At 34.0% G+C, this 20,736-nt stretch overlaps 1 protein-coding gene across 1 annotated transcript in view; it reads right to left on the bottom strand.

The window, feature by feature from the left end:
- Positions 1 to 1,762: 1,762 nt before the first annotated feature.
- Positions 1,763 to 20,736, bottom strand: part of LOC137932338 (poly(A)-specific ribonuclease PARN-like) — a 44,882-nt gene continuing 25,908 nt past the window's right edge. Inside the window, exons 12-14 of the mRNA XM_068775940.1 lie at positions 4,797 to 4,828; positions 3,214 to 3,326; positions 1,763 to 1,994 (exon numbers count right to left, since the gene is read on the bottom strand). Of these exons, the coding sequence (XP_068632041.1) occupies positions 1,779 to 1,994; positions 3,214 to 3,326; positions 4,797 to 4,828 (361 nt within the window). The 3' untranslated portion in view covers positions 1,763 to 1,778. The remainder of the gene's footprint in view (positions 1,995 to 3,213; positions 3,327 to 4,796; positions 4,829 to 20,736) is intronic.

The following is a 20,736-nucleotide window of genomic DNA, read 5'->3' as shown; positions in this document are numbered from 1 at the left end:
ATCATCGTAGCAATATTTAGATGAGGCCAATATCTTACAGTGGCTGTAGCAAACTATTTATTTATTTCTTATAAAACTACTATTTAGAAATAATATATACGTATTATGTGTGAAATTAGAACTTTTACATTTACAATGTATACGTTACATATAAAATTTCATGGTATATAGCAAAACTTTTTCATGTTATTAACTTAATTATTTAATGGAATCAGGCGTTATCTTGCGGAAGTCCATCCTAAGTAAGAAAAGGACCAATATTTAACCACTTCCGCACATGCAGTTCAGACAGTGTTTGGCACTAATCTGTGTAACATAACTCCCGAAGATACCCCGTAGAGGGGTAAAACACGTGTTGAGTTTAACGGTGGCAGTTGTGTAATTCGCATTGTTTGCCGCATACGCATTTATCAGCGGGCTGGCGGGCGGTGCACTTTGTTGCACGACTACCACTGCATGTGCGGAAGTGGCTAAATATTGGTCCTTTTCTTAATTAACCTAATTAACATACTTATATTTTTTTATAACTTATATTTACTATTGTTATAACTTAAGTACTTTGAATTTGTATGTTTAATTTTTAATCATGAGTAATTTGAATTTTGTAACACCAGTCTGCACAAAATAGAGGAGTGACAAATAGTGTATTAAAAACAATATTTAATTAAACATTACTTAGAGTATGTTCGCATATGTAAAAAAGATTATCTTAAGTATCGGAAAGAAACTCTTTACTAACATTATGAAAATATATATATGATCCTGCAAATGAGAAGAATAAAAGTCGCCGTATAGCTGGGGTTTCAAAGCGGCATTTGCCTTCCTTCATGCAATGCCCTTGGAAATCCCAAACGTGCTGGCGATAAAGTACTGCGGCAACCATCGGCATCACATATTACGAAGATTAATTATGTAAATAAAACATATAATAATGTAAACATTAAACATTGTTCAACAAGAAATCAGCATTCCAAGTCGTACTTATTACTTATAATGTTAAAATAAGTGATAATTCAAAACTACATGTAAATGCCTATTCGAATAAAGAAATGTATTATGTATTTAATTTTTTTATTTTGATATTTAATCGCCGTTTCAGACCATAAACGCCCACTGCACGTCTTGGGCCTCCCTCAAAGATATAGATATAGAATAATTGTCTCGATTGGCTGCCGAACTCACCAAGGGTATCGCCAGATCGTAGTGTGATGATATAGTACGCAAAATACCCTGTAGTCCATCACCTGGAAACTTGTTTGCGGACATTGCAATCCTACATAATCAAGAACAAAGTGTAAATTATATAAAATTGTATCCCGGGAATTGAACTCGCGATCTACTATCGTAAGTTTCAGTTCTCCACCGCTGAGTAATCACTGTCCATTTTCATATTTAAATTTTACTAAATAAAATGTTTTTAATGTACTTTCTACTAAATTTAATTTTACTTTATTCTTATCACCTTATATGAATCTGATATGATTTTTAATATTATTTTATTTAATCTAATAATAGTATAATATAATCTTTAATATATGTAACTGCGTTGTAAAATCGCGTAATTGTTAAAGGTGTATTGTATTGTAGAGTAAAAGAATGATTATAATCTTTTTGGGCAATTTACTGTATACCTACATACAGATATGTTTATAAGATATAGAATAAAATTGAAATTTGTAAAAGAAATAGTTTATTAATTAGATTATTAATAATAAAGAGAGTAAAGAAAAAACGAAGAATTGAAAAAAAACAACGTATGATCTCAAAAATTTATTTACTTAATCCCAACTATCGCTTTCTTTGAAAGCCGAAACACATTTGGTTGTGGCTTCACTATCGAATCTCTCGATATGTATCTCCTTCTCTTGAGTTACTTCGCTCTCGACATCAGTTTTCCGCCGACCATTCGAGATCACTTCCGGTGTTTTCATTGCTTGACTCGAGTTGGATCTTGTTACCACTTGCTTCTTAATGGGTGGTTCCGCTTCATCCACCTAAGAGTGAAAATTACGATGTTTATTTCAATGAACCTAAATCTAAGGCTATCTTTGATCTAAGACATATATCAGAGTTCATAGTATCATTGTTAGAATAATCTACAGGCTGTTACTTTAAAATAAATTCACACGCCTTTCAGGACAGAACAATGAATTTAAGTGGTAAACTATTAAGGTTTATGTAATTTGTTACTTGATAAGGATCGTATGAAAAAATTATAAAAGTTTAAAGTCCCTGCCGTGCGATAACAGAGATTTTCAATAAAAAAATTTATTACATGTAATACATAAAAATGAGAAAAAAAGATGTAAAAACCTAATTTTATTGTAATGTTGAGAACTCAAAATAATCAAATTTTAAAAAAGTAATCATTAGTCGATATAAATGAGCAAACTTTTCATATAAATTAATTATATGAGAAGAAATAAGAAAAACACTTTAAAAAAGAAAATGGACGAAGGATTGTATTAGAGTGAAACATAAAACTGGAAACGTAAAAAATGTATAAGAAGTAAGGATGGTGATGACGGCACAAAAAGTGCAAAAAATTAATATTTAAATTAAAAGAAATCAAAAAACCTTTGGGTGTCCAAGCCAGTAGGAGAAAAATTAAAAAAAAAACTCAAAATTCTCTTCTCTACATACAACAGATTTAAGAATAAATACACAACGAATAGTGAAGACATACGTGATAGTAAAAAACGCTTAATACAAAATTTAGGACAGAATTTGTTAAATCCTTTGTATCAAGAATTTAAAAATACTTTCACATGATCGTAAATAAGTAGATTTAAATGATAATTGTCCATCTACTATCATCATCATCATCATCACCACCATTTCAGCCGTAGAAAGTTCGTTGCTGGAGATAGGCCTCTCGCGTAAATTTCCTTAAGGTAGAAAGCGAGTTGGATACAGTTTAACTTAACAAGGTCAACTGTTTACCCTGTGGGTGGGAAACATCCTACTCTTCGCTTACCAGTCCCCATGGTCTTTACTCCAGATCTAAGACCGTGTGACTTATATATTTTACACGCAGTATAGCCTACGTGATATCATTTTAATTTGCCAACCCGCTTAACTTTGCCGGTTATTTTCGTGTCTACGGAACTCTTCTTTTCTAATTCAATCTCGTAGAAATTCCGATAATCCTCTTTCTGTGATAGATTGAGCGACTGCGAGATTGCCAATGCAAAATTTTGTGTAGTTTTTAACCTGGAACACGCCAGATGAAGTCCTTTTCCGGGGCGGCGATGCCGCTGCAGCAGATGCGCTGTTGGACCGCGAACGTGAATTGTCCGGAAGATCAACTGGCTTTGTCACCGATCCTGTTGAAACAGCAGACGTAATTATTAAACATCACTGTGAAGATTAATAACTTTCAAAATAACTAATATTGCGTATTGTGACCTACAATCTTTGGCCAAGCAATACTATATCTATTTAGATATTGGCATTAAATACTGTAGAATCAAAGTCCGAATTTTTTTCTTCAAATTGACTTTTTTGAGTAAATTATTTAAATATCAATTGTATCAAAACTTAATACCTAATTTTAGCTTATAACTATATTAACTCAATTATAATTAAAAATAATTTTGTACAAACCTAAATAATAATTTATTAATTAAAAGCTATTTCTCTCTAAATGAAATACTGAAACATGACGCAAAATATATTACAAACTAACATGCATTCATTATTATTTAAGTGGAAATAAAAAAAAACGATAAATTTCAATAAAAAATAATAATACGTACCCACAGACGTCTTCCAAAGCGTATCAGAAAGACTCAATTATTTATTTATTTACGATGATATACAAAATACTATCTTGATAGTAAAAAGCGTCGACTTTAATGTAAAGATGGGAAAATAATTTCGTACAAACAAACATGATAACATTGGTCTCAAAAGATAACGAATAAAAGAAATTTTCGCAAAACCTTTTTAATTTATAATGGTATGTACATAAACCAGCTTGAGCTTTTTAAATACAAATTATCTAAAGCTCGTGGGACAAAAATTATTTTTTAACTTTTTTTATAAAAATTTGGCAAAAATGGTATCATCATAAAGGATTTATAAGTAATTGTTTGTCTAAGCTATGTACTCTCTGTTGCGTTCATCTCGTTGTGTATAAATATATTGAGTAAACGTAACGAAAAAGGTTTTATTACTTGTTATTACCGGATATTTAATTCTATTATAATAAATTTAACTAATATTATTTTCAAAAATCCTACTGATTAAACGAAAATTATAACGAAGCTATATTTGTTATTATACACATACGCTAAAAGTATTTTTAACGTAATAATGTATCGGCGTATGGCGTCAGTCGCACAAGGGTGGATCGCGCCTTACAGAGCAAATACAAGATGATTGGTTATAGATTTAAAAGCTTAAAAGGAGTCAATGTCTAGCTCATTTTTCTGCAAGAAGCTTTGAAGCTATACAACTATATTTACGTAAATTTATTTTATCTTTTGAAATGCGACAGATTAATGAACTTCCGACAGTACAAAGTCTACAGGAACGTAAACTATAATCGTTTTTAATATGGAGTTACCGGAATTTCAAAAACACTTATATTATCACTACATTATTATTTCTGAAACCATTGATTTTTGGATAGGTTTCACTACATTAATTAACAAATGAGCTATACATGCACCCCTTTGAACCTTTTACACCTATTACAAATCGACCTGTAAAACACAATATGCTTTGTCACTGGATTCGGAAAGACAAACACGTTATAGAATCCCAAACCTTGCATAAAACAAAGCACAAACCTTGTCGCACTCTGGAAGGTTCAGGTGTGTTCCTGAAAATAAAACAATTCATAAACAAAGGTGACCTATAGGATGAACAAAAAATATATAAGCAGGTGAACTATATATATATATACATATACACTATAGAAAGTTGATATCCATAAAAATAAGCAAATATAAAGTAAATAAAGGAAGGTATTTTTAAATTGCTAATTTGTTAGTTTATTACGTAACGAACGCCTACTAATATATAACAATTTATCTTATAACATGCCACAAAATACGGTTTTTATAAGAATGAGCACAATATATATTTTCACGGCAAAAAAAATTAACTCATTCTTCCTTACATGCAAAGTCGTTAATACTACGTGCAGGTGTAGCAATTGTTTTATTTTTAAAATTTAAGAGCCAAAGGAAACGTTCACGCCAAGTCCACTTAATAGGTATCAGGCGTCGATTAATTGCGGCATTAAGTGCGAAACTGGCAACACCACGACACTAGCGCCACGGATCGCATTGTGTTCGATGTCAGACCTTGTTACAAAACGTAAGCAGCGCTAATGCGACATGTCTCCTTACGCCAAATTACGCCGCCTCGGTCACGAGCCTAGTAATTATACTAAGTAAATTATACCAAATGTCCTACCGCTAATGAGAAACTGAGTACATGAATAAGTTCTTAAAGCGATTTTAATTTTAAAGTAATTCTCTTTTATGGCAGACTTTTAAAAGTTTACTATATAAATCGATCACAAGTACAGGCATTTAAATGTCAAGAGAGATTCCTTGTCTACAGAGATAATTAATTAGTGTCAACATCAGAGAAAAACACGTTGATAGCCATTGAATATAATTAAAAAGTTAAGTTCACAAGATAAAACAGTATGAGGCATAAACAGCTCGGTCCGTTATTAAAAATATTATACAATTTAAAGATTCCGCAAAGCAAAATGATACAATTAAAGACGATTAGCTGCAATAGCGGATTCCAGACTCGCTTAAGTGAGTTTATATTAAGATACAGTGAGCTTTTAAAAGCTCCTATAATCACCTCACGTTCAACAAATTAATCTCGTAGTTACTTTTTATCTGACCATATGGAATAATAATTTGTTACTGGCGACACCACTAACGGTACGGCTCGATGAGCGTTCCTATTCTTTTTTCAAAACCGATTTGGACTTTGCCGTTTAGACATTGGTATGCCCCGAGTGTGCGGCGGGTGACTTTTTACGCGCGAAACAGCGCGACCCTCGGAATCGCATTTCATATTTATACATTACGATAAAACGTTGTTCAAGATCAGCGAGACGCTTCATCTATCAAACGCGATCCCAACATGGCGCGAGGCGCGCCTCCGTCGATGACACTTGCGTATGGAACTATTTGATTGACTTGTAACTAAAGCTTTTTATCGCAACGCTAATAAGCTGTGTTCCCGCCACCAATAATACCCGGTTGGACACTTCGAATGACATCGCATAATGGAGTCAGTTTGTACATTATTAAGACAACAAATGCTTATTTATATTGATAATACAATCGATCGAGTGTCGAAGAAACTTAACTATTTATTCATTCGTTTTATTATGATGAATTATCATAGACCAATTTTAAAGAAATTAATAACACATTTAACTCCCCCATAATGGCATCCACTACGAGTGTTTTAAACACGTGATTATCTGAGAAGAGCCCACAGATACGGATGAGTTTATTAAGAACCGTTTTTCAGCATCCTTTTTACAGTAGTAGAGCAATTTGTTCTAAAGTATAATATCGTTAAAAATACTTCAAACTGTAATTACACTTTTTTGGAAAAATTATGTTTAATAAAGTATAATAATACAAAAAAGACTTTCAACAAAATTAGTAAATCGTTCTTTTTACACTATATAGAACATTTTTACCTTACGTTCCTGTATAAAATCAAGTAAACTTAAGGAGACCATTCTTCTCTTCTTAAAAATATATATTTCCGTAGCCCACGTCTAAGTGCACGTAACTGCACTATGACATATATTTAATGAAAGTATCTAGTGTCCGCAGATATAATATATACGATATAACATAAATAGTACTAAATATATTAATACCTCTCCACATCTTAATTCACGAATAATAGAACATCTACACGTGTTGCTACATGCTTAAATTTTACCGGATTTTGAGGCCGTCGAGTGCCAGAAAAAAGCTTTTTCGCTTTTTTCGAGAGGCCTTTCGTTCAACTTCTATCATGGGTAGACACTGCTTTTATTTATATAATATTTTTTACACATTTTTTTTCCATACTAATCTTTCGTCCTTCTCAATGTCATTTGTTCCTCTAATTTCCTTCACAATATCTCTCATTCCCTTCCATACTTTATTTTCTTTCCTTCTTTCGGGTTCCCTCCGTGGTTATACAATTTCACATTTTTTATTTTGTTAATTTTCATACATTTGTTTAACAATTTATTTTTATTATCTTGCACTTAATTCCATGTAGTGAGTGGACTCAAAGGCCCCCACGATGACACCACGGTTTATCCTCTCACTCGTCGATAATATCGGGAGTGCCGAAGTCTATAGTCATACATCGCGCCGCGCCACTTTTGTTTACGTGTCTTTGTAATTTGTTAACACAGCTTCGGTGATTTGTTCATAATTATTTTGCAATTCATAAGAGATGTTTTTTTGTTCCCAAAATATATAAATAAAAAGAAGAAATCTCATAAACATTAACAATAAGGAAATATGTAACTATTTATCTACTTTGTGATAATCTAAGACTCCGAAAGTAAGTGCCGAAAGACTGAAACAATCATATAAATTTAATATTGATTAAAATCTTATAACAGCGCTTTCCGTAATTTTAACAAATAAAAACATAGCTGAAACATATTCAGCGTTCAAATACATTTAAAGTAAAGCCTTGAAACAATATTAAATAATATCATAAAACATTATTCCTTGTCCTATTTATAATGCTCTCTAACATGTACATACATTTAGTATTTCAAAAGCTGCCAGCATTTGTTTTCCGTTCCGTTATACATTATTCTTTAAAAGGCAAGTGAGCGATTTATTCATACAGTCCGTCAGCCGTGACGAGGCTGCCTGGATTCGAACGTTTGTATTACGAAATCGGATTTGAAGTCGACGCATGCTTCTAATTAAGGCGCCGACGTGGTCATTCTACACGCATCGGGACTCGACAATCGATATAACATTAAAATCAATTATCGATCGATGTGATTTCTAGGACTTGTAATTGATACATCCTATCCATAACAATATGCGCTTTGCTTACGTAGAAAATTTAGTCTTAGATATTGTACGAAAATAATTATTAGCTTATGTACAAACACTATGTTGTCTAAACACTCTGTGTTTGGCACTAATCGGTGTAACATAACTCCTGAAGATGCCCCGTGGAGGGGTGAAACACGTGTTGAGTAATTTGGCGGTGGCGGTTGTGTGATTCGCATGTTTCGCCGCATACGCATTTATCAGCGGGCTGGCGAGAGGTGCATTTTATTGCATGACTACCACTATATGTGCAGAAGTGGCTAAATATTGGTCCTTTTCTTACTTAGGATGGACTTCCGCGAGGTAACTCCTGATTCCATTAATTAATTATTAGCTTCATTACAATGTCAGCCGATCAACGCCGACTGCAAGATATAAGCCTCCGTCAAAGATCGTCATTATGATCGGTATTGGCTGGTCTAAGTATTCCGCGTCTACTGACGTCGCTAGTCAAGAACCTTTCGGCCCCAACGGCCGTCGCTTGCACGAGTAATGTGCACCGCACTACCACTTCAGACAATTAAGTCGAAGAAAAGGACCAATATTTAGCCACTTCCGCACATGCAGTGGTAGTCGTGCAATGAAATGCACCGCCCGCTAGCCCGCTGATAAATGCGCATGCGGCAAAAAAAGTGCACTTTGTGTTTGGCACTAATCGGTGTAACATAACTCCTGAAGATGCCCCGTGGAGGGGTGAAACACGTGTTGAGTAATTTGGTGGTGGCGGTTGTGTGATTCGCATTGTTTGCCGCATGCGCATTTATCAGCGGGCTAGCGGGCGGTGCATTTCATTGCACGACTACCACTGCATGTGCGGAAGTGGCTAAATATTAGTCCTTTTCTTATCTTCAAGCTACGTCGGTGACGATAGTTCTTCTGTAGATCGCCGCGTTTAATTATAATGACTGTATATTTTCAGAAAAATAATAATTACTATGATAATGCGAAGACACATAATAACACCTGAAAAGTAATAAGTGGACCGGAAGGTAATGTCGTTTCTGTCGACATATTTTATAGAAGAACCGATTGGTTTTTACCGTTTATGCATTGAAAATTTACATACTAGATGGCGAAAGATTGTTGATAATGACGGTGAATATATTGTTGATTAAAATATAACTTGCTAAAAATATAGTCGTGTGAATTTTACTTAAGAAAGCGACATTACTTTCCGGTCACTCTAATCTTATATTTATTGAGGATAGAGGAATAATAAGTAATTTGTTAAAGCTCGTTTGTTGGTAAAAATAACGATGCGCTTATGACAATGCCTAAGTGTTCGGATCTGTCAAGACAATTTCACACAAATCATGCAAAATTTACTGTTGTCTGATATACTGTAAATGATAATTAATTCTATTACTTTCAATTTTATGGATACACAAACGATTATACAAACAAGACGTTTTAATGAAACTAAATAGTAATCAAAAAAACTATATTTGTATAAAAATTGTATAGATACTGTCGCAGTTAATTAACAAAAAAAAAGGTTTATAACCCATTATACAATTAGCAACATTCGAAAACAACTCGCCACCGTAAGTATCAATGGAGTCCGCATATCAAAGACGTCAAGGATTCTCAATTAAGAGACTGCGCTGTTTTTTCTCGCTGAACTAAATTAAAGCCGCTACTAATTGATCATTACATCATTAGCAGTAGTGTAATACGGTATTAACTCATTGCGACCCGGCCATATATCCATCATGTACAGTTGTAATCAGATAATAAATATTTTCTAAGATGATCTCTTAATTACTGATCCCACCTTTAGATACGTGCATTATTCATTTTATAAATTAATATTTATATCATATACAAAAGGCCTACGTCTTCCTATTAAGCATTCTTTCGTTTTTAAATTGCGAGACCTTGAAAATTTAGAATATTTGTTATATACCTGCACAAAAATTGTAGACCTTCACATTATACACGGGAGGGAGGGAGGTTCTATTTTCGAAATTCATTATCGCTTAAAAATCCTTTACATTGTAATAGGCTTTTATCAAGTTTTTTTTTTTATAAATTAACTGATAATAGAGGGACAGTACATGATAATTTATGTATTGTAAAAAAACTTTCACACTAAAATAATATTTTTTACAAATTTTTGTTTAATGGATTTATTAAAGTTATTATACAATTTAGAGACATAATGCGGAAGAATTAGTACACGGTTGCCCACAATAGATTTACCATTTTATGAAACTTTGAATAAGGTTTTATAAAGGTATAAAGGTTAAAACTCTTTGCTGTCAGTTTCGGCAAACTTTAGTAGTTTGGCAAGTTAGTGGCTTTCGGTTAGAAAAGTTTTAAAGCACCTATTCACAATCACCCTGTAGATGACATATTATAACACAAATTACAAAATGACATCTCTTTAACGCAACACTCTCAAAGTAAATCTCAATTACAGTATGGTTGTTTACATACATTTTAAAACGCTGCGGCATTTTATCGGCCCTCTTGTCGATGAACGTTAAATCTATCAGAATTCCTTTAATCTCGAACGGTAAAAAATACGACAGGGGCCATCGTCTTTATAAGGCGTCTACAACTGGATAGAATAGACTGGTCTTTGCTTGCGCGGACCTGAGTGTGGACACTCGGGTTTTATCACCTCATTAGCTGCATTAATGATACTAATATACTCGTATCTAAATATAAAATTTAAGTTCATCAAAACAAAAACTAGCAGAACAATCCAACTACAGTGTAAAGATTTTTTTATTATGATAATACAGCTTGGGAATGAATTGCTCTAACGACTGCATTAAAGACACTGTTTAAAATGGTCACAAAAAAAACTTTATGCTGTAGGCATTTCTAAGACGCGTTTAGAACCACTTTGAGCTTTCCTTTAAGTTAAATTATATCATTACGGGAAATTTTTAGTTTAGTATCCAGCTTCTAACAAATTATGCTTTTCGATACTTGCCTTGGCGTAATCAAGCGGTACTAATGATTCGATATAAAAATAATATGAATTAACGAATGATTGATTGATAATGAGATGATTTTAAAACTCACGTTTTGAATTTATATTTAATTTGTTAATTTTCAAGTACGACACAACTAAGAAACTTAAAGTTGTAGGACGTATGACGTTTTAAAATTGAGCTTATGTGGGTGTCTCTGGGGGCGCACGGAAAGAGGCCCTATACGTGGCTACACTCGATGGCTCCGACCCGCATGCATTACCGTAGTTTTAAAACACAATATCTTATGTGAATATTGGATCACAATAATCAACAAACACGAAATATCTTATTTATCAGTATATTTATATATTATATACATAAATATACATATATGTATATATATATATAACATATTCTCTGGGAGTATTAAAAAGGTTTATATCAGTGGTTGGAAGTCAACTGCTGAAAATAGGCCTCCATGTAGATTTCCAATAACACTTATTGGAAACGGCCTGTATTCAGCGTCTTCCAACAACCTTAACGAGAACATCCGTCCGCCTTGAAGGCAAAAGTCCTGCGACAACGACGCAATGCTTGCCGGTCTGTTGTCTCCAGAACTTTTAAGCCCCAGCGGCAAATTGCTGCGCGCTATATAGCGCCCACTGCCACTTTGTACCGACAGCGACCGGCCATTTTCGCTCGTTATCGATCCCGCCTACTGACGTACAGTATGAATCGGATGAAATATCCAAAAAACGTTTGGGCAAGATCAATTCTGGCCTCTGCGCTCTTTTTCTATTCACTTCAATTAGCCATTCTGCTAGGACTACGCCGGTAACTTACATAGCACTCTCTCTCCACGACTCGTTAAGCGACTATCAACTTCATAATTTCGCATTTGTTAAATCAAGTAAAGACTTAAGTCTATTTGGCAAAGAAATAGAAACATGGCTGTTGCTTCATCCGTTGTCAATTAAAAAATTACAGAAGAGAACAGAGAGAACTAGAAATACATATTAAAAATAGATGTAATGTAATGCAGATTCGTTTCAGATGTAAATAAAAGATAGAAAGCGCAAAGGGTAAATTAGGAAGTGTTAAACGAGCCAAGGTGCGTTGCTTGTAACATAATACCTTAAGTTTAGGAGGCGGGCGTGCGCGGGTATTCTAAGACAGCAACGACACCTCCAAGCTACCTCTATTTATTGTCGCCACACCGACAAGCGTTCGGCAGTTGGTAAATCACCCGCAACGGGTGTTAGGGCTGGCTTATATGGCGACAGACCAACTTCGGAGCCGAGTTGTATGGACAACATATCAGGACGCGCGAACACTGTTTCGAAGGTAGGTAATTCGATCTAGATGCTTCTATACATATTATTTTCATAAATCAGTTTACTAAAACAGGCTACATCACATGTAGGCTTTACACAGTTATTATACAGGGTGATTGGTTATAGGTGTAAAACATTGGTTGGTTATAGCTGTAAAACAATTTTATCAAATTAATAATATTGAGTCCAATCTAGTCATTATTATTTTTAAAACGTTTTTCAACGGACTTTTATATATAACGAAAGTGCCGTAGTGTGCACTGTTCTAAAAAATATTTTTAATCTATAGATAGAGGGCGATATTGTTGTTTTGATATTATTGTGTTGTTCGTGAAAAAACCGTATTATTTTTGTATACAAGTTGATTTGTTATAAATGTAAAAGCTTTGAGGAATAAATGAATAGCTCATTTGACAGCAAAAAGCTTCAAAGGTTTTACACCTATGACCAATCAAAAATATGTCACATTAATTTATTTTTTCTATTGCAATGCCTGTCAATGACTGACAGTAAACAGGTGCATACATATATTAAACAAATTTTAAAATATAGTTATCCGAATTATGTCAACGCTTTTTCTTACTATATTATCATAACTTTATTTATTATTCCTGATACCATTGATTTTTGAAAATGGAGTACCATTATTACACCAGTACATTAATCGACAGAAAATTCAAAAAACCAATTACCTTTACATTTAATTTAAAACAAATAATCACGGCACACTCAATTCTGAAAATCATACGATCTCACAAACAATTATAAACATTATTTAGATTAACACAAACTTAAGCGTTTTTCTCTCGTGTTACCTATGAATTTGGAATTGTAATTCTTATTTACAGGAATTACGATCAACAGAACGACATACGTTACTGTACAGGCAAATTAGATAAGATATAGTTTTGGTCATTTAAGTTAATGGACTTCAAAATAAGCAAGTTACATTAGAGGCAGGACCGCTGTTCATTCTCTCTGTAGGTAATGCAATGGTGATCCATTTAAGGCAGACCACGACTCGGTCCTTTGCGAGCATAACGCCTCCGCTATCAGGCCACAATTGCCATAAGAATTCACAAATGAAATCGCTTTCCTGAACTAAAATCTACTTTTGATTATTTCAATGCCGCTTGCGGATACTGAATAGTTGTTACGTCGTAAGAACACACGGGTTGTAATAAAGTTAGATTTCCATTGTTTATTTTTATTTCATCATAAACACAGGCTACTTTCAAAATTTATCTAAATAAAAAATTCTACTAGCGCTGACTCGTCAATCACAGGAAGAAAAGACGAATGAAAATTTTAAAAATGATATAAAATAAAAAAAAATTATAAATACACACAATATACATCTAAGTTTTTTCGAATCAAAAATGAGATCTGTGGAAGAACAAGATAATTTACGAAACTCAAAGTTCATCTAAAGTAGCTGGCGAAGCACATCGCTCTTGCTATCGATGACCTTTGGAGCTGAAAGGTTTTCGAGTGACGACGAACTGGTAGACGGGGCATGTGTCACAGGAAATCGTTGGATACGGACATCGCAAGACGGGTCATAGTGGCGATCTTTGGCGGTGATAGACGCTCGCTGCAATTATTATTATAACTCCTTTCTATCACTGTCTGATATAAATAATGCGATTTCAATTAGAACCATACCCTTGACACATGTATTTCTAAATAATTGTTTTAGATGATGATTTTTTTACTAAAGCTTTCACAGAATGGAGTTACCAGGGAGCTAAAGCGCATAACCGAAACGTCGTTTTAAGTACTAAGTTCGACTGCTCCCTCTGGCATTTGGTATTTAGATTTTATACCGGATAGGAAGATCGACAAGCACTTAAATTACTTGGGCGGATGCTCCATGGCGATCAGGTAAAATGGCACCCGAGAAATCTCAAACGGATATTTAAATTAAAACACCCTTTATTCAACATAGTTGGAGTCACATCTCTTATTAATGTCAAAATGATCTCTTTAGGTTATATACAAACTATTTGGAAAATAAAAGCCTCGGCCAGAGAAGAACAGACGTAAGGAACTTGGCGGAACTATATACTTTTTTTAAAAATACATATTTAAATTTAATTTTATTATTGTAAGATTTGTGAGTACTTCGGAAAATAACTGTACTTCGAGAAATTCATAAAAAGTCAACAAACGGCTAGCTAGTATTTAATACCACCCGTTATAATATTTTAATAGCGGAATCGACATTAAACACTTCGAAGGACATTTTAAATCAAAATATTTAAAATGACTACTAAAAATAATAATTTAAATGTGCGAGAGATCTGTACACAATTGTTCCTAGAATTGCCCGTTAAAACAAACTATGTGTGCGCATAGGGAAGAATAGAGCTTAGACCAGTAAACTGAACATAGAGCTTACATATTTTTTTTGTTTTGACATCAAATTCACTAACAATAATTTCGTAAGTGTAACTTGCAGTAGTCAATTTTTTAACGAAGTTGAAAGAACTTATATCAAAACAAGCACGTATGTATCAACGTCGTCATTTCAGCTGTAAGGCTTCCCCTGCTAAACATAGAACTCTCCTAGAGACTTCTAATGGGCCTTACGAATAATAAAAAAAGATAAAAAAACAATATTATTAATGAAACAGCTCTCATGTAAACCAACCGCTTCGAAATGTACTAAACAAGCGCGTGGCTGCGGCGCATCGTTTACGTCGCTCGCTTTTCTTGACCGCGACAAATATACACCGAAGCTTATTCAATCTCAAACCGTTTACAGTCTTATTACAAGACAACAGAGTCACATTTGCCTTGTTATAAGCCATGACTTAAATTCAGCTTTGGGAGAAACTTTCCATTATGAAAAATGGTAATGGAAGTATATTTGGAATGAATGCAATAATTTACGAGAAATGTCAAATGCACATGTTAAAAAAGTGTTGTAAAAAGTTTACGAAAACAAATAAGCTATACACCTTTAAACTTCTACATTTATAACCAATCATCCTGTATAGGTGAATTGTCGTGTATTTAACTTAAATATCTTATCTTGACGTTTTACGGAGGCTTTCAATTTTCTATAATTACTATTTGCCGACCTGATCGGACATTTAAAACTTGAATTAAAAAGACCACACGCAACCGTCTAATTTACTTACGGTGTTCATATTTTTTGCACTTTATTATCCTTTATCTATCCTTTTAAATGCTACTACCATGATTGACATTTCACTAACTAATTTATCGTCTATTAAAACCTGGGTGGTAACAGATGTTAACGGACTGTAAATTATGAACATATTTTTTAATGCATTAAGATCATGATTGCAGAGTTCAAACTTGATCTAATCAAATTTAATTAAAATATAGAGTGATATTATAAACAAGCTTTTAACCAGTGTCACAACTCTGTTCTGAATTAAAATACTAAAACATAACGTGTAGTCAATAAAAAGTAGATAGGATTTGTGGTGGGCTGTTCTCAGAACATGACTCATTTTAATTAGGTAGCTTTGTTTTTACCTAGTTTGGCTCTGAAGTAGAAACCACAGCGCACGTAGTGTAATATCCACCCAAAAGATTGGTTGGTCGTTAGCCGCTTTCAACCGGTCCTATTGAGGTTTAAACTAAAGAGTCCTTCGTGCATTTGTGACCCACGTGTGGATCAAACCGTGGCGCACACAATCATCAGCTATCACGTATCACAGAATGAACGGATTGCCAGTTTCGTTTGCAAAAAAGGATCGAGGAATGAAACATAGCCTCGCTAGTGAACAGCTAAGAGAGTCGCGGGACCTAGAATTTAGCAGGAGAAAAAGAGCAGGGAGGAGAAACCATCAGAAGGGATAAATAAGTAAGGAAGAGAAAGTAACGATGTTATAACTGAATAACAATAGTGATATAGGATTAAGGTAAAATAAGAAATTAAGACTGCTCAAAAAATGTAAAGTAAGCTGAAGAATAAAACAGGAATAAAAAAGAAAATAAATCAAAATCGTCAAGTAGTAAGCGAGGCGATGTATGGAAGGAGATAAAGTACGAAAAGGAATGGAAGAGTTTGTGATAAAGGAGGACAGAATATTTTACATTGAATAGGATAACAGATGAGAGTGAAAATAAAAATATTATGTAAAAAAAATTTTTGTCAAAAAAAAAGTCTCTGTGAACCATGAGAGGGGTTGAACGAGAAGTTCTTAAAAACGAGGGCTATAGCACCCATCCAGTTGAAGTCCTAGTGTCACAATGTAAGTCAGTCCAGCCAAGCTGATCTAACTACCGGCCACAATAATATGAGAATACAATCATTTGTTGTATGTTCAGTAACGGAACCAAATGACTAATGTATAATAGTGTTATTTCAGAATCAGTAATTATATTTCGGAATTCTTCATAAAGCCTCTAGTAACGTGATGTTACCCTTACAATAAACTCAAAAGGCACCTTTAGGCAGCAGTAGACGTCATACGGCTGAAATGAATATGAAGAAATGTGGATCTTTTGATATTCTTCATAATTACATAAATGTAATATTTAAAATGAATAATTATATAAATTAATGGACAAATAGTAATTAACACCAATGGTTGTTCTCCTGTCAAAATTATAGACTTTTATTCTATACACAGTGCAAAAAATTCACATACAATAATTTTTTTCTAGCTTGTAAAAAAAAGTTGCAGTGAAAAATAAATAAATTTATTTCTTATAGGCTAGGATATTTAAATTCAAACAAGTTCACATTAGTAACGTTCACTTACTGTAACTTGTTTAAAAATTATTAAAACAATTTCTTCGTCAATAAAAGCCTTAATTAATTAATGACTTCAATTCATAGTGAATCTATATGTAATGTTATGAAATTATGTAATGATTATAATGTAATCTAGAGAGTCTACTATAATGTAGTCTAGAGAGCAATGGAGAGGGCTATAGGCTATGAGCTATCGGAGATCGGATCAGATATGAGAAGATTCACAGATGAACCAAGATTATCGACGTAACTCGAAAAATTCTTCGTATGAAGTAACAGTGGGCGTGGCACACCGTTCATGCAACTGACGGCTGTTGAAGTTTAAAGCTTCTCAAGTGCCCACCTCGTGCCGGTAGACGCAGCGTGGGTAAGCTCCCCATTAGGTAAACCGACGACATAGTTAAGGAAGCGGGTAGTCGCTGAAGACAGAGAAGCAAGGGCCGGTGATCGCGTCGATATATGCTTTCCAGTTGTCGTCTAGCAGCTAAAATAATGATTGTGGTGAATTACATACAAACAGAATATATTTCTTGTTGATCTAATTTTTAATTAAAATTTTATTTCTTGTTAACATAGATATTTAACGGAATCAGGCGTTATTTTGCGGAAATCCTTCCTAAGTAAGAAAAGGACCAATATTTAGCCACTTCCGCACATGCAGTGGTAGTCGTGCAACAAAGTGCATCGCCAGCCGCCCGCTGATAAATGCGCATGCACTTTGTTGCACAACTACCACTGCACGTGCGGTAGTGGCTAAATATTGGTCCTTTTCTAACTTGTTAACATAGCGCACAATATCGTGTATTTTTTAACACTTTTTATTTGTATGTGATATTGTTATTGTTGTTTGTGATTCCTAATAAATAAAATAATGCAAAACTTAAATAATAGTGTAAAGTTTAATCTTTATTTCTAGTTTCGGGTTTTATCCTTGTTAGGTCATGTAAACTGCATTATGACCTTCAAAAATGATCACTGACTCTCTTTTACTTCGATTCTTGGCATATTCCATAAATGGTGAGATTCATAGAGATATTACTTAATAATAGTTCGTTTTGTTGATACATTTTTAAAAATGGAATATAATATTTAAATATATTTTTTAAAAAAGGGTGTGAGTCACACGTAACACCGGTGGACCCGAAGTCGTCCGTTAATTGACGTGGCGACGTGGCCGGACGCCCGCCGGCTGACTGCGAGGCGACGCGACGCGATGCGACACCGCCACACGTAATTTGCCCCGGACACGTCGCTCAGTGTAATTGGCCGATGGCCGCCATTAACTAATGAGATCTGCGATACGATCGCGTCGGCGCGCGCGCAAAGCCAACGTCGAAAGCGGCCCGTTATGACCCCATTTAGAGGCGACGATTCGGACGCTACGTCGATATCGTCAAGTTTAATTGCCCCTTGACACTTGACGATATCGACGCACTGTCAAGATAAGGTGAAGATCCCATGAAGTTTTACTATAGTGAATCTATTGTACAACCGATTTTTTAAGAAAATCATATATCTTTATCTGTAATATGACATATAATTTAATACGTGTTTGAGACAAGTGAAGATCGTGAACCGATGATAATTACAATATAGTATAATATTTTAAATTTTATTATTAATTTAAAAACCGAAAAACTAGTAGTGAATTAGATTATGAAGACACTTTAGATTACATAAAGTCAGAATGATTAGTAAAAACTTTAAAAGGATGAATATATAGCTCATTTGCTGTCATTTAATTCATATATGGTACATCCTGTTTAAATATATTAGAATTCAGATATAATAGACAGCGTAATAACAATGTAACAAGAAGCAGCGTTTTTAAAATTGTAAATTACATATTAAAATTAATCATTGTCCATGCAGACTTTTTATAGAAGTTATTCGCCTATCCACTAGACAAAAATTATTATTGTTACATACATCAGAGTTGTTATCATATACAGGGTAATTGGAGATATGTATAACTTGCTATGACAAATGTACGAAAAATGAATGGACAGTAAAAAATATAGTTTCACCCCTTTAGCTTAGCTTTTACATCTATTTCCAATCTTCCTTTATCAAATTTACGAACATTTAAAAATGTAGACAGGTGTGGACGCAACTTTCATATTTTTTGCAATAATTGACGCCTAATATCCATTTTACTTTTAGAGGTACAGTTAACGAAACGCTTTATTTACATTCGGCCAAGGCGGTATGAAGGTTAAATGTATACACATATAAAACACTCGAAGTATGTGGTAAATATTTTCCGAATTTTAAAATGGCATAACTATAAAATAATTCATAAGTAAACTATCATCAACATAGAGTAAAATATTACTCCATTCAGTTTTTATGTTCGACACTATCAAAAAAGCAGAGAATGTCTTTGAAAATCTCAACTACAATTACCTTCCACTGAATTAAACGACCACTATTGTCTTTTAGAAAAGAGTGGTTTCTATCTGTTGATAAATAAAAATTTAGTTAAAATATTATAATCGTATAAAGTAAAGAGCCTCACGACTTCCACGGAGCAGGTGAAGGAAAACGTCCTGAAAGCTCCGTCATACTATCGGCAAGCAATCATTTGATTATAAACCGAAGAGGTTTAGATAATGTCAGAATATATTAAATTATTTATGCATGCGCCATTAAGTCATAATTTTTTTTAAAATTGTTTTCATATTATCTTTTTCATATTATTTCATAAATATCATCATCATTCTTAGATCATCATCAGCCGTAGAACGTCCTCCTCTAGACATACCTTACATAGATTTCCAATAGAACCTGTTTGAAACGACAAGCACCCAGCGTCTTCAAACGACCTTAACAAGTTAGTGTATAACTTTAACTGACTCTGTGTTTGGCACTAATCGGTGTAACATAACTCCTGAAGATGCCCCGTGGAGGGGCGAAACACGTGTTGAGTGATTTGACGGTGGCAGTTGTGTGATTCGCATTGTTTGCCGCATACGCATTTATCAGCGGGCTGGCGGGCGGTGCACTTTGTTGCACGACTACATGTGCGGAAGTGGCTAAATATTGGTCCTTTCTTACTTAGGATGGACTTCCGCAAGGTAACGCCTGATTCCATTAAATAGTGTATAACTTGTTAGGGGAAGTTCTTAGCTGTGCTTGCCGATCTGTGGTTTCCACTCCAGAACTTTAAAGATCCAGCGAGTATTCTACGCGCTATATTCATTATATATTAGAAATAATTTTTCATATAGTCACATACCTCGTGGCTAACCGCCTTATCTAATTTCTACCTAGTCAGAACCGGCACGAAAAATCCGAATAACTAACATAAGCAGTAAAAAAAGATCATACGGATACTTACAGAATAACTTAGTCTTTTTAGACTGTCAACAAGTCAATCGTCGCTTAAGCCTATAGACGCCCGTTGCAAAACCTAGGCCTACCCCAAAAATATCTTTGGAGAGTTTTTGAGGCCTGTACCTCTTTTTCCCTAAACCAAAGGATTATTTAAAAGGCACCAGTCTGTTTCTAGAGTTATATTAGGTTTCTAAATTTAGTTTAATTTTATATCATCAAAAACTAGAACATAAGATAGATACTGACTATTCGTCTAGTGATGATAGACTTACGATCATAGGTCGCGAATTTGATTATCAGGATTCAATCTCATATAATTAATAACATTA

This window comes from Battus philenor, unplaced genomic scaffold (assembly GCF_028537555.1).
Source record: "Battus philenor isolate CCGP_79_NKW_IND1 unplaced genomic scaffold, ilBatPhil1.0.hap1 SCAF_9, whole genome shotgun sequence".
NCBI classification, from domain to species: Eukaryota; Metazoa; Arthropoda; class Insecta; order Lepidoptera; family Papilionidae; genus Battus; species Battus philenor.
The sequence above is the reverse complement of the archived record's forward strand: the minus strand, read 5'-3'. Positions and strand labels throughout refer to the sequence as shown.